The sequence below is a fragment of the Acanthochromis polyacanthus genome, chromosome 21 (genome assembly GCF_021347895.1).
Source record: "Acanthochromis polyacanthus isolate Apoly-LR-REF ecotype Palm Island chromosome 21, KAUST_Apoly_ChrSc, whole genome shotgun sequence".
In the NCBI taxonomy this organism is placed as follows: Eukaryota; Metazoa; Chordata; class Actinopteri; family Pomacentridae; genus Acanthochromis; species Acanthochromis polyacanthus.
In genome coordinates, this window is record NC_067133.1 from 8660427 (window position 1) to 8688196 (window position 27770).

The 27770-nt window shown below is 37.2% G+C and overlaps 2 protein-coding genes across 2 annotated transcripts in view; one reads left to right on the forward strand and one right to left on the reverse strand.

Annotated features, from left to right (window-relative positions):
• The window catches only part of flr (fleer), a 23329-nt gene extending 15273 nt beyond the window's left edge, over window positions 1-8056 (reverse strand). The window contains exons 1-7 of the mRNA XM_022199938.2: window positions 7858-8056; window positions 7399-7464; window positions 3688-3897; window positions 1906-1962; window positions 1670-1805; window positions 999-1103; window positions 756-884 (exon numbers count right to left, since the gene is read on the reverse strand). Of these exons, the coding sequence (XP_022055630.2) occupies window positions 756-884; window positions 999-1103; window positions 1670-1805; window positions 1906-1962; window positions 3688-3897; window positions 7399-7464; window positions 7858-7905 (751 nt within the window). The 5' untranslated portion in view covers window positions 7906-8056. The remainder of the gene's footprint in view (window positions 1-755; window positions 885-998; window positions 1104-1669; window positions 1806-1905; window positions 1963-3687; window positions 3898-7398; window positions 7465-7857) is intronic.
• A 1907-nt stretch (window positions 8057-9963) lies between these two features.
• si:ch211-76l23.4 (uncharacterized) lies at window positions 9964-20370 on the forward strand. The gene is made up of 4 exons (XM_051941546.1): window positions 9964-10375; window positions 13883-14023; window positions 15378-15507; window positions 18087-20370. Exons 1-4 carry the CDS (start codon window positions 10108-10110, stop codon window positions 18334-18336), a joined length of 789 nt encoding a protein of 262 aa, XP_051797506.1. The 5' UTR covers window positions 9964-10107; the 3' UTR covers window positions 18337-20370.
• Window positions 20371-27770: the final 7400 nt, after the last annotated feature.

Below are 27770 nucleotides of genomic sequence, written 5' to 3' on the forward strand. Positions count from 1 at the left end.
AAAATGTATGGAATTGTACAAGATAAAGTTAGTTTTTTGCCTAAAAACATAGCAGGAACTGATGCTTTGGGGCTATTGGACTCACTGAGCGATAAAAAGCGATTTCTATAATCCCCTCTTTGCTACAACAAAATAAACCAAATATTTTAATCCAATATTCAGTTTTCTGTTGTAAATTAATGAAAAAATAGTGTATTTTTTATGTACAAAATACCTCATTTGCATATAGAAACATAACTTGTTGTAAGTGATAAACCAAGGCGGTTCCATGGTGATATTAACTAAAAATCTGTAACTAGAAAATGAACTCAATGATTGACGTTTCCATCTTTTTCTCCATCTCTCATCCATAAATCTGCACTTCAGCAGCTCTTACAGTCAAACACTCCAGTTTTATTTTTGTCTATATTCTGGAGGTTTTTACTGAAGGCTTTGTTCATATTACATTCACTGCCAGATTTGCAGAACATTTTATTCATAAAAACGTGGCGAAAATGGATTTATTTTGTGGCAGTATTTACTGACGTATGAAGTGATAATGACATGTCCAAAATCTCCTCTGTATGCCGACTAAATTAAACTAATAATTGACAGCTGGCTTTATCCAAAATTCAGATCAACTATAGCATTTTTAGATGCTTTTTTTTAACTAGCAGCGAGCATGCATTACGTGACTTCTGCTACACCTGGTGATGTCAGATGGTTTTAGATGCTGAATTATGTTAAGAGGCAGAGACACTGATGGAGGTCCTTACGGTTCTTTAGCTGGTACTCGATGGCAGCTTTGAGGTTGAAGGCTTCGATCAGAGCCGTCTGATGCAGGACCAGCGTGTTGCCGACGCTGTGGACGTCGATGCCTTCCGTCGTCATGCCGACGCTCAGCTCTGGCGTGCAGAGAATAAACAACGCGGTCACAAAAAGACGACCAAACAACAGTAAAAACACGTCAGCAGGCCAACAGATTAGACGACGGCAGCTCTTCTCAGGTGTGTTTGTACCTGGATGCTCCCTGATTCCTCGTTCGATGATCTCTCCGATGTATTTGAGGGCCTGAGCGTAGTTCTTCAGGCTGTAGTAGGTCAGAGCGATGTTGTAGGACAACGCTGGAGGACAAAGAAACCAACATGAGCTTTAATCAAAAAAAAGTTTTCCTTCTCTCTCAGTGTGTTGAATTTGTAGTTTACCTGCAAAACATCTAGTTTGATTTAACCCTCAAGCGACCAAGCTATTTTAGTGACTAAAATGACTGAAAGCACAAAAAGAGGCTGTTACGGCCACCAGTATTGGTGTGCCATTGGAGGGCAGTCCACTGCATTTTAAGATGGATATTCTAAAATATCCTTCTGTTATTACTCATGGATTTTAATCATTTTTGACTCAGAGCTAAAGTAAAACAATATGACGCACTGTAAGAATGCAATAACATTTATTTAGACACGCGTTGTCTGCCACTTCTTTTAAAACTTTTTTCCTTTTGTTTCCTCAATAGTAATTCAAAAGTACATAGAAAATGAGCCATAGCTGCTCTCTGGAACAGTTTACGTGTGAGAACTGCTCACATTTAAGACATTTTTAAACTGATTCAAAAAGATCTCAACAATCTGGTTTCATCTTTTATTGTCTTTAGCGTTTGAGTTTCATTTTTTTCAGCACTAATAACTTTAATTACCTGGTACGTATCCCAGCACTTGCATGGCAGACATGAACTTCTTGCAGGCCTCCTCGTACTTCCCGTCCTGGTAAAGCAAACAGCCCATATTATAGACGTAGTCCGGGTCGTCCTGAGGCAGCTGCTCCAGCAGAGACTGAAGAAACACACAGGAACAGCAGGAAATAAGTGATGATAGAAATTAAATCTGCATCCACGTTGAAAAAGAAACAGTGTAATGTGTGAGAGCTCGTTACCTTGGCGGCTGAGTAATCCTCCTCACAGTATTTGATGCAGGCTTGCAGCTTGACCATCTGTGGCGAACAGACAGAGGACAAACTGAAGGTAAAACAGGGACGACGAGCCAAAGAAAATCAAATGTGTTTAACTTTCAGGAGCTTCAACTTGTTGTTCCTACAACTGATGAAGAAACGTCATGCAGAAATGCTCTCGTTTTTAATCAAATGTACAAGGTGAACTTTAGTTTTATTCAAAGGCAGCATCAATTTGTTGTGTATTTACTTGTTTAATTTAAAGAAACAGAATGAATACATGCCAGGCTAAAAGCAAAAGCAGTGCTGTGATTTTGTTTTTGTACGAAATGCAAAGATTACAACAGTTAACTCGAAATAAAAGCAGCGAAAAACACTCATTTTCTACATCGCTTAACTTCCCTACACTGCATTGTTGGTCCCTTGTCTATCGCAGGAGTTACGTTCCAGACCTCCCCATGATAGACGAAAATCCGCAAAGTAGTGACCATATTTATTTTATTATTCAAATATATATATATATATATATATACTTTTTTTTTTTTTAAGGCTCTATTAACTCTCCCCACACAACGCAGAGCAACACTATGCTCAGTGATAAGACGTTTATGTGACATGGACAAGGCCAGATGCTGAATGCAGCTGCACACTGAAGACAGAGGAGACTGATGCTACCATCACTGAGCCAATCAGCACCCAGCGCATTTCCCTTTGATTAAACTTTCTTTCAATAAGTTTTAATTATTACTTTTTGTATATTTTAATATTGTTTTCTTTTTTTTGGCTGGAAAATGCTTGTTTTAATAAATGAAATAATGTAGCAATTGCAGAGTTGGTCGCTATGACTGAACTGTTGTGCTGCAATGCACCATGGGAGTCCAGGGTGTTGGGGGTTTAAATGTAATTATTGTGGCTTATATTAGTGTTATTAGTGTTTGTGTTTTATTGTGTTTTTGTGGTTTAGTCAGCCTAGTTAGTTTGGTTATGTGTTATTTTGTCAGGACCGTCAGTGTGAAGTGTGTTTGATGACTTCCTGCCACATTTTACACAGTGTCACTTTCCATGTGTGTCAAAATAAAAGCACCCATCAGTTTTAGAGTGATTTAAAGGCAGACATCCTTTGCCACTATAATAAATATGTAAAAAATATCTATATACAGCAAAATCCCGAGATATAGCAACAGACTCGCGATACAGTGACACCGTGGAAAGTGAACCGCGATATGGTGAGGGACTGCTGTACTTTGGTTTAAACAGAATTATTCTGTATCTGTGTGAATTTCTTGGGAAAACTCAGACCTGCAGCAGTGGTGGAAGTAGCAGGTGTAAAGTATCAATACAGAAAAGTACAGCACAGAAGGAAGTTAATGCAGAAACCTCATAACTTTTATTGACTTTTATCAAAATCACAAGATGAACAGGGACGATGAGACAACATGAACTGTCATCCTTGATTCATTTTCAGCAACTTCAACTTGCTTTTATTGAAACTGATGAAGAAATTTAAAATTTACTTTAAATCAATCTAAAGGCAGCATCACTGGTGATAAAAGTGCTGCTGAGCTCGACACATTTGCGTTTGCCTTGTCACATTAGTTGTGCGTTTATGGCACCATATGCATTTCTTGGAACACTCCGTCGAACAAATGCTGCCAGAGATGGAAATTGGGTGACAGATGGTGGGAAATGTTCGGTGGAAGCAAAGTGGAACTGTTCTTAAATGGTAAATCTGTCACAGCGATGAAACTGTGTGAGTTTGTGCTGCACCTTGGTGTGACTGCTGGGGTTGTCCAGAACAAACGAGGCCTTGGTGGCGTCCGGATAAGCTCCAGCTTTGTACAGCGACTGGGCGTAGTACACCTTGTACTCCTCCACCTCCGGGTGCAGATGGGTGAGCTGCTCGTAGCACTCTGCGGCGTTGGTGAAGTCCTGGATGTGGTAGTAGCAGAAACCCAGCAGAGACAGCGCCGCCCTGGACTGAAACACAGCGGACAGTTACAATCTGTATCTCCCCTGTCCAGAAAAACAGTAACCTAACATCTACATCCTGTTATTTACTAATTTATTCAATAAAGTCTATTTAATTTTGAGATATTTGTGTCTTAGTTTTGCATTTACATCTTATACTGCTTTCTGTTTCTGGTTTTGGTGCAAAGCAGTTAACGATACAACAAGCTTTTAAACAGTAGTGTGCAGTCAGGCTTACATTTCAGACGTCTAATAGTTGTTAACAGCTTCACCAAACGAAGATTTTTCCCTCTAAATTTCCCACATTTCAACAAATTATCCAATAATCCAATACTAAACTAAATACAATTACCAAAGTATTGTGTTTAAGTACAATTTTAAGGTAGTTTCCCAGAGAATTTCTATTCTAATGCTGCATTTTGTTGGAAAACGTTCTTCCTTTGCTTTATAGAATAACTACAATGTGTTCCCTCATCAGCAAGGTAAGCAATGATAATTTATCACATTGCAGGAATGTTACAAAACGTTCCTTATAAAAAGATTTTTTCATCTGAGGGTTCGATAACATTTCAAATGTTGTTGGAAAGCATTTTTTGAATTTTGCTGGAGAACGTTCTTCCTTTGATATCATTGAACATCGTGAGAATGTTTTACAGAAGAACGACGTACGTGTCTCTCAACAACACCTTCAAAACACTGCAGGAAACAGTTTTTTGATAGAACACACTACAAGAGCGTTTCATAAAAATCATCCGAAGCCTCGATAACATCTGGAAAACACTTCAGAGCTTTCTTCCCAAAATTTGAAAATTATTCAAATAAATCTTTGGTCTGTAAAATGCAGTGGTGGAATGTAACTAAATATATTTATTCTGGTACTGTGCTTATGGGCAATTTTGAGATACTTGAGGCAAGAAGAGAATTTTTAAACAATAAAAAGATATAAAAAGCCAACTAAACAGCAACTGGAGAAAATTCAGGGAGTTTCAGGTGATAAAAGGGTAGCAGAAATATTTAATTCAAATATTTGAATAATCAATTCAACTCCTGTGAGGAACACTACTCTGCCGCCAAGGTGACTTTTACTTGAGTAAAGGTACAAAACGTCTTTCACCACTGACAAAATACCTGAAAGTATCTATTTTTTAAAAATCTCTTTAAAAAAACTTCTGAAATCTATTTTCCAATGCCACAAGTGACATCTTTCCAAAAATAGTCAGCAAATACTAACATTTGATAAACTGACAGAAGTAAATGCTGCACACGTTGCTCTAAATACAGTAGGGGCAAGACCGATTTGTGGCACTGGCAGCTAGCAGTGACACTTTTTGTGGCACCGCTGCCGTGTCACGGTTAATGCCACTGTTTGGGCGAGATGCCACTGCCGCAGCGGCATTTCCAGTGGCCTCTGGAGATGCCAGCAGAGGTGCCACGGTTAATGTCACTGTTTAGGGCAGGGGTCGGCAAGTAGATGTGGCTTCGGGACAAAATGTTTGTAAACAATCGAACAGCGGGCCAACCTGCGGGGGGGGGGTGCGCTCCGATTCCGCGAGCGGGGGGGCCTTGAAGCTCCCAGCTGTCATTTCAATGGACAAAGGGGAACAAATGGAAGTCCTCAAAGAACTGCAGAGCTGGGAGGGTGAATTTGATGAGTCCTCTCCAATGGAAATGATGTCATTTGTTTTTGAAAAACATGATGACTATGAGAACTTCATTAAAGAAATAGTCGACAAAAAAACCCTGAAAATATTTGCCAGGTTTGAGGAGGTTATGAACCTGAGTAAATAAATTAATCCAGGAAAACACCCCCTCCCACCCACCCACACCCACACCCACCCACACCCACACACACACACACACACACACACACACACACACACACACACACATGGTTGAGTTGTTCGAGACAAATATGATGCACACACCGAACATTTTGTATTTTATTTCTGTATTTACTATTTTACTTTTTGTATTTTGTATTGTATTTATAGTGTATTAAAATGGTTAAGAGTTGTTCAAGACAAATGATACACACACCTTATATTTTGTATTTTATTACTGTATTTACTAATCTACTTTTTTGTATTCTGTATTGTATTTAAATTTTGATAGTAACTAATATTTACTTTCAATTTAATCAGTTTAAATTTCATCTGCTTTTAATTGCACAACTTTATTTCTGTGCAAGGCTCTGATGAGAATTCTTCAGAACAGCATGGAGACGAGGGAGGGGGATAAACGCTGATTACCATTCATAACAGAGTTGCTGGAGTGCTGGTAAAAAAACAAAACAAAACAAAAAAAACTTTAAGATCCTAATGCACCGTGGCATGAACCGTGGCATCCAGGGGTGAAAGTAGTTTTAAATTCTTGGCGGAACTATTAGTAATAGTTCCGGACCCATAGATATATCCGGACCGTTCCGACTTACTTTCTTTTCTTTTTTTCTTTTTTTTTTACTTTCACCCCATTCCGTTGATGCTAACCATTGTAAATCCTGTTGAAAGTTTTTCAGCCAATCACAAGAACGTGTGGAATTTCACGTGTAATTTATTGCTGGTCCCAGTGCAATAAATCAAGCGCACCTATTTGCTATTGGCTGCTACTGGCCATCATAGATATATCTATGCTGGCCATAACAATCACTGTGTTACGGAAGTAGACACGCATGCGCACTCACGTACTGCTGAGTGAACTCCGGTCGATATCTATGCATAGCAGGCAGGCCAGGCGGCATACCGGCGTACCCATAGATACCGGTGGAAGAGCGGCGTACCACCAGCAGATCTTTTCACGGAACTGCTTTCCGCCACCAGATCTTTTGCCGGTACGCAGTTCCGGACCGTTCCGGCTTACTTTCACCCCTGCTGGCATCTCCCTCAGACAGCGGAATAAACCATGGCATCTCGCCCAAACAGCGGTAAAAGTACTGGCATTAACCATGGCATGTTCCCTAAACAGTGGCATTAACCGTGGCATCTCTGCTGGCATCTCCAGAGGCCACTGGAAATGCCGCTGCGGCAGTGGCATCTCGCCCAAACAGTGGCATTAACCGTGGCACAGCGGCAATGCCACAAAAAGTGTCACTGCTGGCTGCCAGTGCCACAAAAAGTGTCACTGCACAGTGGCATTAACCGTGGCACCGCGGCAGTGCCACAAAAAGTGTCACTGCTGGCTGCCAGTGCCACAAAAAGTGTCACTGCACAGTGGCATTAACCTTGGCACCGCGGCGGTGCCACAAAAAGTGTCACTGCTCGCTGCCAGTGCCACAAATCGGACCTGCTGTCTCTCTCTAAATATGGACTAGAACGATTAATTATCATGATTAGTAGCTCATAGATTAAAGTTATTTAAGCACTAGCTGATTTAAATGAAAATACACAAATTTAAGACAATGTGTTGAGCTTTTTGGATTGTGGATTTGCATTACTTGCTTGCATGACTTGCAGACATCCTGGAAATATCTACTGTTTGTATATTTTCTTCATGAACACTGACTGAGACACTCACCTTTGTGTGTTTTTGAAGCTGGCCGTTCAGGATGTGAATCGCCTCCACATACTGACTGTCTTTAATCTGGAAAACAGCCACAATTAACTGTGTTAGCTGTATGTTTTACGATACATGTTGTTAACAAGCCACGTTATTGGTAAAGTAGTTCAATTCAGGTTTAATTAGCTCATAAGTTAAACTGTGTGAACTCCAGCACTTCAGGGATAAGCTAGTTATACATTAAGTTAACGGGCAAATATTACAGAAATTACGCTGAATTTCGTCCCAATTGTTGTATTAAATGGAGGCTGAATTTACCAGCAGTATGTCTTAGTTCTTTTAAAGTGTAATGTACCGTGTGGTTGTTGTTAATGAGCTAAATACTTTGAGTTGAGCGTTTTCTGAATGGAGTTTGGTTGAGGCTGTTAGCTTAACACGAAGCTAAGACGCTAACATGAAAAACGTAATTTTTCTCACCAGTTTGTAGATTGTCGCTGTGTATTCTCCGTCTTTTATCGCCGTCATGACTCCACACGAGTAGCTTCAATGAACACAAACTATTTGTGTCTTTGCGTTTATTCCCAAACTCGTGAATTCAACATTTAGCTTCTGTTTAACGGACGGACGGGGAGCATAGCAGCTGTTACTTAGCAACGGAGCAGACCGGAAAAGGAAAGTGTTACTGACGTGTGTATCAACCAATCACGTAAGAGTAAAAATCTACAAAGGCCGCCTTGCAATTTTTTTTGAACAACCTTTATTTATAGACAGCGACAGAGCCACCTACAACTTCTCAAATTAAATTATGTATTATTTGCCATTCATATTTTCACGATTTTAGAGTCTAACTTTGTTCTATTATTTTTTTCTTATTCTTATTATTTCTTCTTTGTTTTGCATCTCTTTCTGGTAATGTTGACTCTTTTATAGTCATTTTCAGGCACTTGTTTTCTTTTTCTTTGCTGTTTATTCGCATAGATTTAACCTTTTCCTGTACTTACTTATTTTCTATTTTGGCTTGCATTTTTTCAGGTTATTTTGAGTATTTTTGTATTTTGTTTACATGTCCCTGTAGTCATTTTGAGTCTTTTTGTGGCCCTTACTAGTACTTCCATGTGTCTTTTCAGTAATTTTTTGACTGATTCCGTTTTTTTTTTGTCTGCTTGCATTCATTTTTGTTTTTTGCCAATCATTTCCATCTCTTTGTGGTTTATTTTGATAATTTGTGTGTCTTTGCAGTTGTTTTGTGCCTGTTTGCGTTGGTTTTCCATTCATTTCTGTGCATTTTAAATCTCATTTTACTCAGATTCTCCTCTTTGTAGTTATTTTTCCATCTCTTTCTGGTTGTTTTAAGCCTCTCTTTTGGCTGATTTGCGTCATAGCAGTCCACTTTTATGCCTTTTGCACTCTGCATTCATGTTGCTCTTTTGTTTGCATCCCTTTCTGGTTACTCTGAGTCTTTGGCTCTCTGTTTGTGCTTGCAATGGTTTTGCATCTATTTGTCTCTTTTTAGTCAATTAATGGTTGGTTCACCTCGCTCTCTGGTCATTTTGTGTCTCTCAATAGTTATCTTGAGTATTGTTTATGATAATTTTGCATCTCTTCATTTATGGTTTGTGTGTATTTGGGTTGCATCTATTTGCATTTATTTGCATCTTTTTCTGGTCATTTTAAAGCTTTCTACATGTGGTTTACATCTCTTTGTCATTTTGAATTTCTTTGTGATTTATTAGTGTGTCTTTGAGCCATTTAGTTTCCATTCACACTTGTTTTGCATCTGTGCTCATTTTGTATCTCTTTTTAGTCCGTTTATGGATGGTTCACTCGTCTCTCTGGTTATTTTTTGTCTTGTTAACAGTCATTTTGCATCTTTTAGTCAACAGTTTGCATCTATTTGGGTTCATTTTGCACTTTTTTCTGGTCATTTTAAGGCTTTCTACATGTGGTTTGCATCTCTTAGTGGTCACCGAGTTCCTTTGGGATTTAGCAGCGTGTCTTTGAGTCATTTAGTTTCCTTTTACACTTCTTTGTATCTATTTGTGTTTATTTTGCGTCTCTTTTTAGTCGGTTTATGGTTGTTCACCTCTCTCTCTGGTCATTTTGTGTGTTGTTCACAGTAATTTTGCATGTTTTTGTCAGTGGTTTGTGTCTGTTTGGGTTCATTTTGCATCTTTTTCTGGCCATTTTATGGCTTCCTTTACTTGATTTGCGTCATTTTGAGTTCCTCTGGGATTTATTAGTGTGACTTTGAGCCATTTCGTTTCCATTTACGCTTGTTTTGCATCTATTTGTGCTCATTTTGTGTGTCTGTTTACTCAGTTCCTTCTCTCTGTGGTTGCTTTGCTTCTCTCTCCGGTCATTTTGATCCTCGCTGCAGTAATTTTGAGTCATTTTGCATCTATTTGCTGCCGTTTTGTGTCTCTTTGTGGTTGTTTGATTGACTCAGCAGTAGGAAATGCTAACCATCGCTCTGGACCAAGGACCCCTTAAAGCTCTGGGCCCCTGGAAGGCACCACTGAGTCCCTCCATGTTTTCTACAAATCCTTCTTTCTCTCTGTGCTTCTTTCTCACAGCAGATCTCAACCACAGACCGGTGGTAAAACCTACCAATGAGCTCATATCTGAAGGATCCAGGACGTGACTTCATCCAGGGGTCACGGAGAAGAAGAACACACACACACACACACACACACATACAATCGCAGACACACACAGTGGCCAAACCAGATGAAACCAACCAAGGTGCTGGAGCTTCGCCTCAAACCCAAACCACACTGTGCTCACCACCGGGCCTCCATAATGACGGGGGTAGATGCTGTGTGTGTGTGTCTGTGTGTGTGCATCTACATGTGCATGCATGCTTGTGTGAAGCAGGGGTGTGTGTTTTCCTCCTACCGTCTTCCTGCACTTCTTGCATGTCTGTCACTGACTTCTGCAGGTCCGAGCTGGAAGCTTTGCAGTACAGGAGCAGCTAAACAACAGGTATCGATAGCAGGTATGTGCAGAGATATCGATCAGCGGTTTGACATTTTTACAGCTGGATGAGTCAGAAAAGTGAGCTTTAGTTGTCATGTCACAAATATACTTGATTTCTCATCTGTAATTTTCAGGCTCGACTTGTTTTCATGATTGATTTTTCATTCTGACTAGAACAAAAACAGACAAAACGGTTTCTACTTTGTGAGAACACGACCGTCTTCCTGCTGCACGAAACCAAAAGCTCTAGAAGTATAATGTATGCTTGAGATGAAACCAAATGGGACTTTTATTCATGTTGAATTTAAATAAGGCATCTCCCATTTAAATATTGAACAACTCTGGGGACTTCTGTGATTCTTCCCTGTGTCTTTCTGCACCGCAAACTTATTTCATGGTTGCCACACTGAGCCTGTTTGGAGCTGATGAGATTTCAGTTGCTTCAGGTGTTTGTTAGGAGAAAAACTGCAGCATAGATGGAGGCAGAAATGTTCCTTTATGAGGCGTTTTGGAGCCTCGGTGAGTCTGTTTAACTGCAACAAATGTGGAAGACTTGTTCAATTTAGCATTAAGTGGTGACTTTGGCACCTGTAGATCTTGAAATCCTGCTTGTCTGCACGGATAGATTCTATGTCTTTGTTCCATCCAGTAAGAACCCAGGAAAGATTGTGCTACTTCCTCTACAGCGAAGGTTTGGTTACAGTTATGCAACTAAAAAAATGTAGGTATGTAGAAAGTCTGGGGTTACAGTGGCTGCTTGAATGCAAATCAAATAAGCTGACAGTGAAAGAATTGTGAAAATCTGGTAACAAGAGCTATCTTTTTAAATGTGTTTTAAAAAATGACTTTTTGAAACACTGCTGCATGGAAAGATGTGAAAACTGTGAAAATAAAAGCAAATATCTAGCAGAATAATGAGATTTCTTGCCGATATAAATGCAGTAAATCAGAATGTAATTATATGGTAACACACTGCAAAAGAACAAACTACCATTTGTAAAAACACGTTTTTGATGTGGACGTTATTTACAGTTTGGCTTGTTTTTTTTCCACATTTAACATGTAAATTAATAGATTTTCATGTAATTTTACTAGTTCTTATCTGTAATTTAAAACAGGGAAAAAATCTTTAAAATAACAAGAAAATGTTATTACCGTTTTTCTAATCTTTATACTACTTTTCTTTAAAATAATGGCAAATATCTGTAAAATGATATTTTTGCTGCTTTAATTAAAGAAAACATACCATAATTTTCTTGTAACTCATTGTAAAAGATCACTTTCCATTTTAAAAAATGCACATTAATAGTCAAAATGTATTTACTATTGTCAGTCTGATTATTTTTCTTCAAAATATCTGTAAAATTAACTTTCTGCTGCTTTAATAACAGAAAAATAGTGTCATTTTATGTTAAAACTTACTTGTTGAAATAACCAATTAATTAAAGACACTGTTGCTGCATGAACTTACAAATGTGATTGGTTTAAAGAAAAACAAACACCAGAGAGCTTTTTATCCCCTCTATCGCTGAATAAGTAGCGTCAGACCATTCTCCAACACAAATACAAGAGTTACTAAATATTAAATGACTTGGATCAGAAGCAAAAAATTTTAACAAACAATTCCTCCGTCACTATTTTGCAGGGACACCGTCGCTGCATCCCGGGCTTAGCATTGCCAAATAGAACTGTGATGTGTAGTCAGACCATTCTCCAATACACAGCTGTGGATAGAATTCTGGACGTGCTCTAAGGCTCCAGAGCAGCTGGAGTGTCTCATTATTGTGCAGTAAAACTGTTGTGCATGTTGTTGTCTTATCTTGTGGTTTATTTAGTTTAGTAAAACGTCTTCCAGCAACACTAAACAGTGAGCGATTCACATGGAAACAAACCCCCTAATGCGGTTAGCGAAAAATGAATTCCAGGTGGCTAATTTCTGTGTTTTCTTTGAGTCGGACTGAAAACAAACATGAGTCACGTTTAAAGTATGTTTTTGAGGACGCTGCAGTGAGTTGATTGCACCAATATGCGACTCCTCCTGTCCAAAACTCTTCATATCTGAGGAGGAAACACAACATTAATGGGACCCACAGCAGGTTTTCCCTCGCTGCTGCCAGTCTTCTGACCAAACTCCTGTAAGCAGTGGATCCCAGACTGTGTAGTCTGCTGCAGCTCTGTGTATTTTTGTAGAAGCCGCTGAGGTATTTTGTCCTCGGCATGCCTCTGCAGCTCTCCTCACACTTTTTCCAGGCTTCTCTGTCAGCTCAGTTTTGTGCATCGGCTCTCTGACTGCTGCTCGGACTCTTTCCTTAATGCGAGTCGACTGCAGGAGCTGACAGTTTGTAGCCTGCGGGCCTTTTTCTGCTGTTCAACCCTCTGACACGCCTGGAAGACTCAGAAGTTTGTACGCCGAGAACTTAGATTTTCTTTCTCTCTGCTTTATTAGGATTGATGGCAAAGCAGTGCAAGCTTTTCCACATTTCAGTGAAGTCCCTGAGGCACTAACATGAAGACAGGAGCCTGAATATGCGATTTAATTACTGTAGTGTCATGCAAATAAGTGCTGGTATTGACGTGTCCTGATTCTGGGTCGTCTGATTGTGATGAAGATGCAACACGTGCAGAAACATTGGAGGTTTTGCTGCCGAAATAATTGAATTGTTACAGCAGGACTCAGTCTTCATTCAGCCGTCGCCGGCTCTTATGTCTGAAATCAATCAATTAGCCGCTAAAGCAATCAATTCTAACACAGCACAGTTTATGGAAGATGTAACTCAGAGTGAGTGATGACAAATAAAGTCGACATAAAAAAAGTGTCTGCATTATATGAGGCCGAGGGATAAATAGAGGAAGTAAACAAGACAAACTTCAGACGTCTGCTCTAAAAGAAACAAGACCAGAATAAATCAGTGTTTGATTAAAATATACAGAAAATCTGCACATTATAAATAATTGTTGAGGACTAAAGAAAGGGTGCCACGAAAACTATATTGAAAAACTGTAAAACTGGTGAAAATAACAGCAAATATTTGTAAAATAATTATAACTGTAGTTTAGTTTTTAGCAGATTTAAATACAATAAAAAAAAAGAGCAATTTTTGTTACTGAATTTATTTATTTTAATGTGGGCATTATTTACAGTTTTAACATTTTTCTATACAGTTAACATGCCAATTAATATTTTATTTTGATGGCTTTACTAGTTATCTGTAATTGAACAAACAGTGAGAATGAGTAAAGTAACGGTTAAAAAGTATGGGTCATTTCCAATCCTTACATTTCAAATAATTGCAAAAAAATAAATAAACATATATATATTTTCTTTTTAATTTAAAGACAGCAACAAGAACGTGCAATTTTACAGTCAAACACTAAAGGAACTAATAATTCTTTGTTTTTTTTATTCTTTTAAGAAGCACCAGTTGACTTTCAGGTGTCTATGGATGCTAGAAACATTCAGCCTCATTGATTGTTACTTTAGCTAAATCTGGGATTAAATTAATAAACAAACCATCCCCCCCACCAGGTGCTGGTCTGAACATGGCCTCTTCCAATCTGAGCGTGGTGCTGATGCTGTTGGCCGTTGCTGTGGTAACGGTGTCGGCCCAGAGGCGGCGCCCGGCAACCACCTCGACGACGACGGGCGAGTGGAACTACAGGGATGGCTGTGAGCAGATTAATGTGTTTACGTCGGGTCAGAGGTCAAAGGCAGGGCGAGAGGTGAAAGACGAAGAAAACCTGTCTGTCAACATGTCAATGCATCCGTTTACATTTTATCACATCCAGTGGGATCAAAACTCTGCCTCATGAGGAGAAAAGTAGAGTTTAGAGGCAAAATCTCTCCTAATAGAGGCAACGATTATCAGTTTAGTTCTTTATTTGTGGCCAATTCTGGTGTTGGACCCACTGAAACATCTCATACTATCAAATTCAACAAAGTATTTCAAGTGTTCTGTTTGACCAATAAGACTCTGCTAAATGTATAGCAGTTAGCTTAGCTTAGTGTAAAAGGTCACTCAGCTTTATCCAAAACTCAAAAACACACTAGCAACAAATTAAATCTGTGCTTTGAAACATTAAATTTTCCTTGTTTTATTTGTACAGAAACAAAATGCGCATCGTTGTCAGATTTGAATGTTTTTCATCAAACTGAACTGCATTTATTTGATTTTTTGGAGCCAAAAAGGTTTTATGCTAAAGGTGATTATTCAGTTTTGACCCAGGAAAAGAAGTTCCAGTTTATTAAATCTAGACTTAAAATTTTTGAGCATCTCTGTGATCAGAACAAGTTAACTTAAGCTAAGTTAGTTTAAGTTTAGCTGGGCTAAGTCAAGCTAAATTAAGTTAATTTAAGTCCAGTTAAGCTAAGCTAAACTAAATTAAGTTAATTTAAGTTAAGGGAAGCTAAGTTAAGTCCAGTTAAGCTAAGCTAAGTTAAGCTATATTAAGTTCAGCCAAGTTAAGTTTAATTAAGGGAAAATAATTTAAGCTAGGATAAGCTAAGCTAAGATATGATAAGATAAAATAAGGTAAGACTTTATTAATCAAAGGTTAAATTCTTATTCCAGATATTGCTCAGAAAACATGATAGAATGAATGCAGTAAGATATCGGTATGTTACTTTACTAAATTTAAATAAAATAAGTGATCTAAACTAAGACAGTCAGAAAAACAAGAAGTAATACTGGGGATAATTCTGAAGCATTAAAGTGATACTACATGAAATACCGACATGAAATTACTATTTCGGACATTAAAGGTTAAAAATTGCACCCGATAATGAAAAGAAAAAGACAGTTTGTGTTGAACATAATGCCCCTCAGGAGCCTCGTTGGAGAGTCTTTCTTTGCTGTTTGTTCTTTTTGCTCTCATAATGTGCAGCAGAATAAATGGGGGTATACAAATAAATAAATTCTGATATCTTAGATTATCTGCGAATAAATTTACACAAAATGTCAAAAATATTCCTTTCGACAGCAGCTTTGCACCGTTTAAGCTAAACTTTCTGGACTGGTTTGCAGCCGAGAGGGTGAACATGCGAGGCGTCTCAAACCTGACTCAGGTTCTGGACAACTGGAGGTTCGACATCCTGAACCAGATGCGAGGTCTCCTGCAGAACGACCACCAGTCCCTGCTGCCCGACTACGCCAGGTACGGAGGCTCAGAGGGGGCAAAAAGGCAAAAAAAAAAAAAAAATGGCAAAGGTTGAAGTGAATGGGCAACATTTTGACAACAGCTTTGCACACAAGGTCATCACCTGCACTGTAAATATATATGAAATAAACACTTAAATTTAAAAAAAAAAAGTGAAAATCTTGCAGCAAAGCTGCCACAATAACAACATTCTAAAACTTTAAAAAAAAACTGTGAAATGACTGAAAAATATCTAAAATATACATTTACTGTCACATTCTGGCAAACACTTGTAAAAACATTTATTTATGATGTGTACAGTTAGAGCTTTGTCTTTTACAGTTAACGTGTAAATTATTACGTTTGTCTGATTTTAATAGCCATTTTAAAATAAGTAAGGTTCCATTCTTTAGAATAATTTTTTTTAAAAACGAGTAAACATTATTATTTACTTAAAAATTACCATTTTTAATACAGTTTTCTACATTGTAAAAAGAAAAATCCAGTAAAAAGAAAAGAATTTAGGTTAAAAACGGAAACGATAATGTTCAAAACATGTAATTTAATTTTTTTGTGATTTAAATACAGTCAAACATAAAAGAATGAAGTAGCAAATCTGTCAATTCTTTTTTGCTACAATTTTACTTTTAAAATCAGCAAATATATGTAATATTTGCTGATTTAAAGTTAATTTAAAAAACTGTTACAGGTTGTAAAATAAGTGGAGATTTTTCAAGTGGACATTTACATTTTTGACCTTTTATTTTACAGGTAAAATGTTTTTTTTTCTTTATTTTTTTTTGTGATTTTACCAGGTATCATCTGTAATGTAGCGAAACTTAAAAATTCTGTAAAATCAAAATAAATGAATTATTCAAACGATCACAGTTAAAAATGTTTTTTTAAAAGTGTAGCAGCAGCAACCAAAGCTTCAACCTGAACGTCTGCAGGAAGAATAAAGTGGTTGTGTGGATTGTTCCAGAAGGTAAATAAAGCAGCAGGAATGTGGCGGCAGCAGAACTCTGTTGGTTCTCTGTGGACAAGAAGCTGCAGCTGAATCTGCAATTTAGACGTCAAAATAGAAACGTGCTGTTATGCAGCGTGAAAGAAACGACTTTTCCCATAAGTCTGCCTGCAGCTGCCGGCTGGACCACAACACTTTGGTCAAATAAACATGATGAGGAGAACTTTACTCCCTAATTTACTCCAAGTGTTTTGTCTGGAGGCATTTCAATCCAGTAGGTCTGATTTTTCTCTCATGTCATTTTGAGTAATTCTATGTTTTTTTTCAGCCCTTCTGGGCAAATTCATGCCCTTTTATACTTTTTTTTGAGCCATTTTGTTTGCGTTTATGCAATTTTGGGCAATTTGAGTCATTTTTGCAATCTTGTGCACAAGTTTGTGTGATTTTGAACTAATTGAGTCATTATGATGAGTATTTCCATGTTTAGTCTCAATTTTTCTCTCTACTCTGCTCATCAGCTATGAAAATATGTTTCACCATGCATTTATCTCTCAGTTTAAAGTTGTTCAAAAGGACTCAGAATTTATCTACAATAACTTGAAAAAAATTTAAGGTTTTATAAAAGTGTCCAATTGACTCGGAACCACTTCAAATACCTTAAAAACAAACCGGAGTTACTTTAAACTTCTCCAAAATAATTAATAATTTGTCAAAAATTACTACTTTCAATTCACAATTTTAATGATTTTGATCAGTTTTAAGTCCCTATGTGTCCACAGGTGATACCAATTCTAAAAAAATGTTCCAGTATGTTTGATTTTATCATCTCCTCCTCTCTGCTCTGTATTACACTGCCTGCAGTTCAACCTGAGAACTCGAAATTTTGGTCATGTGACTGTTGGTCACAGCTGAGTCAGTCACAGAGAATCGAATGAGCTAAGGAGTGCAAAATTTTTAGTTTTTCATCGATTGTGGTTACAGCAAACTGTTATTTTTTGGGACATTTTTAAAGGAATAAACCATATTTTGTAATTTGTTCGTCTTCTAGCTGCTCTGTGGAGACATTGCCTGCAGTTCAGCTGAAAATACTTCACAGTTGAGCTAAGTAGTTTTTGTACCAGTTCTGGTTACTGCAAACTTTTAAATGTAGAGGAAAGCAATTTTGATTAAATGCTACAATCTCACATTCTAAAAAAAAATTAGTTTCCATGGTTGTCCCTGTAAAAACACTGCCTGCAGTTCAGCCAAATATATAGATATTTCTTACATTTGACCATTGGTTGCAGGTGAGTCAGTTGTGCAGAATAAGTTCCACCGAGGAGTACAGAATAAAACATTGTTTACATAATCTGATCACTGAAAATGCTGTATTTTTAAATCAGACATGAGCTTCGTTTTGGCAGGAAAATTGTCCTGGTATAAATAAGCTCACAAGTTTCCCGCCAAAACTGCACTAACACAGATGATTAGTTCAAGGAAAACGGAAAAGCTGAAAGTCCAACAATGCATCCTGTTTTTATGGTTTCTGACTTTGATTCATGGTGGATTTGTCAGCAACGATCCTTTTAAACTGGGGTTTGTAGTCCAGAAGGTTCACTTTAGTATTAAAATTCGTGTGAATTGTCGCCTCCAGGATCCAGCCGCTGTCCGAGGCTCTGGACGACCTCTACAAGGAGTTCAACGCCCTCAAGTCTCACCTGGGTGACCTCACCGAGAAGTTCACCGCCATAGAAACCTTCATCGACGAGGTGAAGGCGGGTCGAGCCGCCAACACCAGCCCGGCTGCAGCTGGTCCCGGTCCGGCTCCAGCTCCGGCTCCGGTGCCCAGACAGACCGGCAGGAGGGTGATGAAGAAGAAGGCCACCTCCTCCTCCTCCAACTAACTGCTTCTTCTGCACTAATTTCTGCTTCTCAGTCTGTTTGTCAGCTCATATAATCCCACTGTGAAGCCAGAAATGTTAAATAATCCAAAGTCTGTTAGAAATCGTAAAAAAAACTACCAGATGCTAGCTTGAATGTGCTGCGTAATTATCACAATTAGCATTAGCGTTAGCATAGTCACCTATTTCATGGCTTGGCTGAAAAAGTGATTTGTTGGGTTAATAAAGATGTTAAAACGATAAATATCTTTACTCTGTAAATTTGTCAACACATCCAAGTTATGACCTGGTAGCTTCTAAATACTCTGTGCCTAATAAGGAACATTTCTGACACAAAATGGAGAAAATTCACCATTTCTAGCTTCACACTGCTGGCAAACCTTTCTTTAACTTCATTATCATCATGAGGTTGTACGATGTGAGCTCCTGCACAGTAAATTTAGCCTTAACACAAATTAACACAATTTAATGGGCAAAATTATATAAATTCTGAATAAGACTTCAAATTCACATCAGTTTACAATCATTACTTGTTGCAGGTTTCATGCTGTGATGCAAATTTATCAATAATTTACTGATATTTTACAAAATTTCCCTGTTTTGTTAAATTAAGGCCAATAACTAGTAAAATAACTACATTTGACAATACAATTACAGAATTTAAAAGAAAAATATGCACTTAAATCAAACAAATATTTTACAGATATTGCATATTAAAGTTTGAAAAATAATGTTTTGACTTAATTTACAGATTTTCCCTGATTTGTTAAATTACAAGCAATAAGTACTGAAGTTTTAGAGAAACATTCATTTACCTACATAAATGATGCTGAAAAATCTGTTTTAAAATAGGAATTTGTTTTCCTGCAGTGTTTGGTCTATTTAAATCATTTAAAAATATCATTTTACAGGTATTTGCTAAAAAAAAAAAAAAAAAAAAAAAGACACCAAAAAAGTAGAATAATGATTTTAAAATGGTAAAATAATTGTTTTTGCATCTGTTATTTTACACATTTGCCCTGTTTTGTTAAAAAAAAAAAAGAATGATATCTAGTAAAAATCACAGAAAAAGGATTAACATTTCAAAAGCAGGCCAAATCTGTACTTTTTGCTAATAATAATTCTTTTTTTTTTTGCCAGACATGCCTGTAAAATTACACTGCATTTAAATCTACAAAAACAATGTTTTACAGTTTTTACGTTACATCGTTTCACCATTTTTCCCGGCAGATTTCTCATTCTTAACAGTGTACTGCAATTTTTAATCCTCCATAGTTTCATTATTTTACTGTCAGGCTCACAAGAAACATCTCTACTCACAAAAATGTAATTTTAAAGCTAAATTCTACAACAGCAGCTTCTTAGATGTGAATATCTGCAAGTTTTCTATGATATTAAACTGAAAATCTGGGCGTTTTGACTGAACAAAACAATTTCACCATGTTAATTTTTGAAATTTTTAGAAACCAAACAATCAGTTTTTGCAGAAAATGATTTCTGTCAGTTCTAAAATTGTATCTCAGGTGTTTATTTAGTTAAACAACAACAAATTGTGATTTGGACGATGTTTAAAGATGCAAATGTGGTCACGTTTATACAAATGTACACAAATTTGCATCACTTCTCAAAAATAAAAATCTGAATTTTGGATAAAACTAGCTTCCAAATTTGCATTTCATATTCTAGTCAAATGTTTTTAATGAGGGGATTTCGGTTTTTAGCATTATTTTGTTCCTGTAAATATGGTTTTTAGAATAAATGTCCCATAACTCAGGCTGTGAGTGATAAATGAACCTTCAGTTTGGTGAGAGTAAAAGCTCCTAAAATGAAGATTTGCAAAAACAAACTGTTCTAAAAACAAACCTTTAAATGTGGATTTTGGATGTTTTCTTCCTTCTAGTCTGGAAAAAAAAAAAAAAAACGGTCTAAAATCTGCACATGTTACCTGGTGAACGTTCCAGTAACTGATTTAAGGTGTTCTGGTTCCAGTGTTTGTTTTCTGTCGCTGCTTCAAATGAAATAAACTCTTTAATTGCATCAACGCTTCAGTTGTTCTTTCATCAGAACCAGAATAAAATGAGAGGACCCGAAATGTTTCAGCAGATAAATAGAAGGAAAAACTCCAAACTGAAGATCGTCTGAAGAAGCAGCAGAAACTCGTGTCCGTCTGAAGATTTGCAGAATGAAAAATAATCTGTCTGTGGCATCTTTTCAAAACGCTGCTCAACTAAAAGGTCCGACAGCAGGAAACGGGTCACTGAGCCCTGACCCACTTTGTTACGTCAGTGATCCACAAACCAGTAATCTGTCAGCGGTCTGCACGTTAGCGGTACCGCTGGAGAACCAGAAGAACAACCAGAACCAACACAACCAGAAAAAAATCATTTTTTACATCTAGCTGTGTCTCTTTTTATTCATCTTGTTGCATCTTTTAGTGCCTTTTTTTTTTAATTTTTGTAATTTTTTGCATCTTTCAGTGTCTTTTCTTTTAAATTTTTGTAATTTTTTGCATCTTTTAGTGTCTTATTTGTATCCTTGTGTCTTTTTTGCATTGTTTATTTACATCTTTGTGTCTTTTTGCATCTTTTATTTGCATCTTTGTGTCTTTTTGTTGCACCTTTATGTGTCATTGTTTGCATCTTTTTGTCTTTAAGTCTAATTTATTTGCATCTTATGTCTTTTACATCTTTTTGTGTCATTTGTTGCATCTTTGTGTCTGCTTGTCATTTTTCCTTCTTTTTCGTCGGCACTAATCCAGTCTGATCAAAGTCTTTCAGGTCAGTTTTATTCTCCGTTTTAAATGTTCTGATTTCTCTTTTTCTATGGATCATATTTGTAATTTTTGTGACTCTTCTGCGACGTCTCCAAACCTGAAGCGATGAGTCCAGCATGAGTGCCGTCGCTGGGGAGAAAAACTCCGGCCAAAGCCTCACTTTCACGCTGTAATTCGACTGCTTCGCCTCGTGATGGCTTCTGAGGCTGCAGCCCGTCGACTGTCCGACTCATATTTGGATCAATAACCGATTGCATGCTTTGGGCGGTCAGGAGAAGCGATTGGCTCATTGGAACTTTGTTCAGATCGTCTGGTTGTTTCGCCTTCTGTGTTTCTGTTAATCCACTCTGACCTCTGACCGTTAAATTGAAAGGCAGCCATATGTCATCAGACGAGCCAATCGGATGCGAGTATTGATTGACTGCCAGACAATCAGTCATGCAGAGGTCAACGAGTGGCAGCAGCTGGTCTGAACACAGGCAGAGCCACACTTTCCATTTGCATCTTCTTGTGTCCTTTTTGGAGCTTATGTGTCATTTTTTCACTTTTGAGACATTGTTTTTGTCTTGCTTTCAATTTTGTCTTGTCTCGTGTCATTTCTGCATCTTTTTACACTTTTGTCTTATTTCGGTCTGGTCTCATTTTTCCATCTTTTTTGCATTATTTGAGACATTTTTGCATGTCTGTGTCATTTTTGTATCCAATTATATCATTTTTTTCATTGTTTTAAGTCATTTTTGCTCCTTTTGTATCTTTGTCATTTTTGCATCTTTTGTCATTTTCATATTTTGTGTCATTTTTACATATTTTTGTCTTATTACTGCAGCTTTTTTGCACCTTCCAATAATGTTCTTGTGAGGTTCAAACTGAACCTATAAGAGAACGTCTTAGCTGCAACATTCAGAAAATGTTTGGACCATGGTAACAAAGAAAGAATGTTCTCAAACCAACAAATAAAAAACATTTTCAACATGATACAGAGGCCATATTTGATAAAATGCTCCTTCCTGTAAGAACCTGCAGAACCAGGAGAAACACCAGAAACAGGAGAACCAACAGAACCAGAAAAAAAACATCCTACAGAAACACTCAGAGCAAACAGACTAATCTTCAACTGTACACACTCACAGCTTTGTCCAAGGTTACCCAATAGTTCTAATAACATTTCTGGGAAAACTTTTAAATCAGATGTTAAAGAAACGTTTCAAGAAGAACATAATTAAGACATTAGAACATTCTCACAGCATTACATGAAACCAAGGGAAGGAGGTTCTCAATGCAACATTCAGAAAGAACAATTTTTAAATGTCTTTAGAGAATTTTATCCTTTTATTAAAAAAAAAAACAAAGTTTGTAAGTTGTTTAAAACATCAGTAGAACTTTACAGAACTTTCTCCTAACCTGTTTCCACGTCACTGTCAAACATTACCTCCAGATACTAATAATGTTTGAAAAGAAACGTTCTGTTCTAATGTTCAAGGAATTTCTAAAAGATATTTTTGCTGTTTAAATAATGTTATCCAAACTAGGCTTTACATTTGTAACAAAACGTTCTCTGAAAGTTCTGTAAAGTTCTGCTTTCAAAAGATTTTGTTTTAGTTCCCAGAATGTTCTGTTGTGTCATTTTTAAATTTTTTTGAGTTATTTTTTACATCTAGCTGTCTCCTTTTTAGCATCTTTGTGTCTTTTTTACATCTGTCTTTTTTTCCCCCATTTTTTTTACATTTTTCCTGTAATTTTTTTGTTTTTTTGCATCATTTTGGGTGTCATTTTTTCGTCTTTTTTTTTTTACATCTTTTTCTGTCATTTTTTTTAGTTTTTTGTGCGTCATTTTTTGCATCTTTGTGTCATTTTTGTGTCCATTGGATGCGAGGATTGATTGACTGCTAGACAATCAGTCATGCAGAGGTCAGCAGCTCTGTCTGAACACATTTTGTTGCATTCTCTTGTGTCATTCTTTGCATTATTTGAGATATTTTACATGTTTTGTGCAATTTTTACACATTTTTTGCATCTTTTATGTCATTTTTGCATCTTATTGTTTCATCTGCATCGTTGAATATTTCACATTCCTTTGTATAAATGTGTTTTCACTTTGACATGAACAATAAATTGTCCACAACTCAATACAGAAAAGCAATAAAAGGGGAAAATTTCACACAACACTTGCTAGAATATTAGAATATATTTTAAGAATAGTTGGCTATAAGAAATACCTGCAGACTTGTCCTTAAATCCTTCACTAAAACAGTAAAACTTCCATAATAGAAGCACATTTCTAACCCTGAACGCTACCTTTTCTGCTGATGGATTCCGTCTCACCTGTCTGCTGATTGCATCATTTTTTCCCGCCACCGTTTGCATCATTTTGTGGATTTCAGAGCAGAACCTGCAGCCGATAAAGCAAACAGACTTTTATTAGTCGCAGCCCGATGGTGAGAATTTCCCCGACAGCTCAGTGACTCAACACAAAGCAGCTCCGGTGAAAGATGAGGCCGAGGCTTCATAAACTGTGTCGAGGGAACATTGAGGTGCAGCTCGATTCGTCAGCCGCTCCGGTCCTCGCACAGCTAACGGCATTTTTTCTAATGTGCTCTGGTTCCTGAAAGGTCCAATTCCACCGAAGTCTCATACGAATAAATTAAAGGGCAGCTGACACCTCGTCTTTGTCTCTGGTCCAGCAGTTAAAGGTGCTGCAGTTTTAAATCAGATTGGGGTGTCCATTTCATTTTAATATCCTAATCTGAGTTAGAAGATGCTCTCTGAACAATAAACCAATACAATCTCTATTAAACACATGTTCTTCTCACTTATAATCATTTTCTGGAGTGTCTAAAACAACAGACAGGCGTATTTTATTCTTTTCTAATGCTGGCTAAGCAAGAAAAAAAGTCCCAGATTCAGTCCTAAAGTGCTGAAATTGTGGACAACAAGATATTTAAAACTTTCCAGATCAAGTTGCTGCAACTGTGAGTGACTCTGCATCTTTTTATGCCTTTTTTTTGCATCTTTTTGTGTCATTTTAAAAATCTTTGTGTCTCATTTCTGCATCTTTTGTATCTTCTTGTGTCATTTACGGCATCATTTCGTGTAATTTTTTTGAGACATTTTTGCATCTTTGTGTGCAATTTTTACACATTGTTGCGTCGTTTGTGTCATATCTTGTATCATTCTTTAATAAATTGAGACATTTTAACACTTTCTTGCGTCTGTGACAGTTTCTGCATCTTTGTTGTGGCTTTTTTTTTTGGGGATTATTGCACGTTTGTGACATTTTGCATGTATTTGTGTCATTTTTGCACCTCCATTTTGTCTTTTTGTGCCATTTTGCATCTTTTTCTTCAATTATTTTTGCAGCACCTTTGTCCTTGTGTCATTTTTGCCTGCTATCTTTTTATCTTGATGCATCTTTTTGTGTGATTTTTGCAATTTTATGAAACATTTCTGCATTTTATTGTATCTTTGTATAATTTTTTGCATGTTTTCGTGTAATTTTTGCATCTTTTGGTGTCATTTTTGTATCTTCTTGTGTAATTTCTGTATCTTTATGTGTCATTACTGCACTTTTTTTGCATATTTCTGAGATATTTTTGCACCTTTTTGTGTCTGATATTTTCTGCACATGTTTAACGTTTTTTTGTTGTTACTTCAGCAGGTTTTTGTGTCAATTTGCACCTCTTTTTATCTTTCTGTGCAATTTTACATCCGTTTGTGTGATTTTTTTGCACCGTTTCTATCCATGTGTCATTTTTGCACACTAATTCTGCATCTTCATGCATCTTTTGTGTGATTTTTGCAATTCTAATGAAACAGTTCTGCATTTCTAGAATCTTTGCATGATTTTGGCATCTTTTGTGTGATTTTTGCACATATTTACCACTTTTGTATCTTCTTGTGTCACTACAGCACATTTTGCATCTATCTGAGATATTTCTGCATTTTACAAATATATAGCAATTTATACAACATTATTTACAGCAACTTGAATGATGTACAAAGTTGTTTTAATTACATTTTCTTAGTTTCATGGCCTCTTAACTTGTATTGAGTGATTACAGTGGGCTACAGCTGCTGACTCTTCAGAGTTAATTTAAATAGAATTCATTAGATCCACTCATTAGACTGACGGGCCGTTTACACGAGGACGCTTGCAGGTAAAAACGCCAAAATATTTTAACAAAACACTCTACCGTTTATACGAGGATGGCGTTTTGGGGGCTTGAAAACGCAAAAATTTGAAACCGGCCTCCAGAGTGGAAAAGTAGAAAACTCTCCGCCGTTACGTTTCCGTCTAAACAGCAAAACGCAAAACTTTGCCGAGATCTGACTACGTCGTGTACGCGATTACGTCACATACATGCTTTGGTTTGCCAGCCGGTACAAGGACGTAAACAAAGATGTGTGATTATTTCCATCCTTCATACCTTCAAGCAACTTTGGCAGCTCTATGTACACTACAGGAGTCGTACCAACAAACGTACAGATTCCATTCATGGACATTTACCACGGCGGAGATCCGAAAAGGGAGATAGTACGCATGCGCGTAGACATGGCGGAGTTTTATCACAGTGCCACCCAGCTGCCTGGCATGCATATCCGATCGAATTCCACAAACTATAGAGTCACCGTATATACGCAGATTTCCTTCAAAACCGCTCGTCTAAACGTGAAATGACAAGACGCCACTTTTGCGTTTTCTGTTAAGATGGTCCTCGTGTAAACGGCCCCTCAGACACTACAGTGGGAAAGTCTGAGGAGGTCAGCAAAGATCTGAAAAAGCAAAACATTGACTTTAACAAGTCAGAAAGTCACTTGGAGCCATTTCAGAACAGCTTCAGATCCTTAAATCACTGTTTTTTAAATATAAAGTTCATGGTCCAGTTGTGCTCTGGCCACCATCAGGATGAAAACTCTGATTTTTGGTGTGAATCTTTTCCTGTATTTTCATCTCAATGTGTAAACTAATGCTTGTTTTCTCTTTGATTTTACTAGTTGATTTGAAAACCTGGAAAATAGCAAGAAGCGTACAGTTGAAAGCTGTTAAAAACATGAATTTCTTACTGTGTGGACTGTTGACACTCGATTCTGACCTCAGCAGACACAAAAATTCATGAGACCATCTTCAACCATCCAGTGTGAAGCTCTGCAATCTGAGACCAGCAGCTTCTGAAGCTCCTCACCTGCAGCTGCTTCCTGATTGGCTGATTAGACACCTGCAGGAATCAGCAGGTGTTTCTCATAAACTTCTGATTACAGAAACAGTCTGAATCCACAACAGATAAAGTCCTGATGCCCCGCAGACTGAACAGAATCAGCAGAATATTCAGCCAGCAGACCGGAAGTAATTAACTGTAGAGCCTCATTCAGGCTGTTTTTATTTATTATTCACTAAACTGTGAAGCAGAAAAGTCCTGAAGGAAGCAGACATAACAGAAACTATGATCTCTGCTGCTTGATTAAACAGTGAAATAACAAGAGGCTTTATTAAAACGCACAAAGCGACAGAAATGATACAAGAATCAGCTGATATTTAATCATTTTTAAACAAGAGTTGACAATAAATCTACACATTTTAGATTTGATCAAATAAGAAAATGAAACAGGCTCAGGTTAATTTGTATTCCGTTCATTTCGCACAGCCTAAAACCAAATCTGGGAAAAATGATGAAACTCTTGCAGCAAAACCAGAGCCCCAGAGATAGTAAGAGTTGCGACACTCCCATAGGGTGCCATTGTACGCTTTCTTCCAGTCTACTTCCGGGTTGTGGAGGCTTGTTTAGTTCCAAGCACCGCTTCGACAGTGATAGCCAGCGTTCATTTGTACTGCAGGTTGTTGAGTATATGTGGAGGTAAGTTGATGAAATGCCTACCTCTTTTGAATTGTCAACTGCCTATATTTTATCAGAGGCTCTTTATGATGCATATGCTGAGCTTTATTTGTATTTGCACAGCGTAATTATATATATTTTTTATCTTGGTAGACGACCGAATTTCTGCTACTTTTTTTTTAGCTCGACTCTGGATATATCTCCAGGGATATATTGACAGATTAATTGTTGATGAGTCGCTACCTCTTTTTAATTTTAACGTCTTTATATTATATCAGAAGCCCTTTGTGGTGCATACATTTATCTGTATTTGTGAATATTGGCAGATGACCGACTTTCAGGCATTGCCATGTGCTTGTTAGCTCTTCTTTGAAAGCTACGTAGCTACATCGCTACCTCTTTTTAATTGTCAAGACTACGTCCTTTATATGAGACCCTTTATAATGCATAAACTTATACTTGTAAGTATTTAACAAATATATTTATTAATATGTATCGTATCTATCTATCCTCCAGTATCCCGAGAGCCCTCACTGAAGACACGAAGACCCTCATTGTTTCTCCCATTGTCAATAAAACGTACTATTTCATTCATCAAAGCATAATGACTTGTTATTCTTGAATATATATTTTGTGTATGTCTTAAAATGGTTATAGTGAGTCAACTCCTGCCTCATCAGAAGTGGCTGGACACTATCTGCTGAATGGACTGTTGTTACTCTGCTTTTCAATAACTCTCAGACTACGGGTAAGTGAATCAGAGAAATATAGACATTGTCTGGAAATACTATAATCCAGCTGGGCAAAAATTAACATCTTCAATCATCTTACATTTC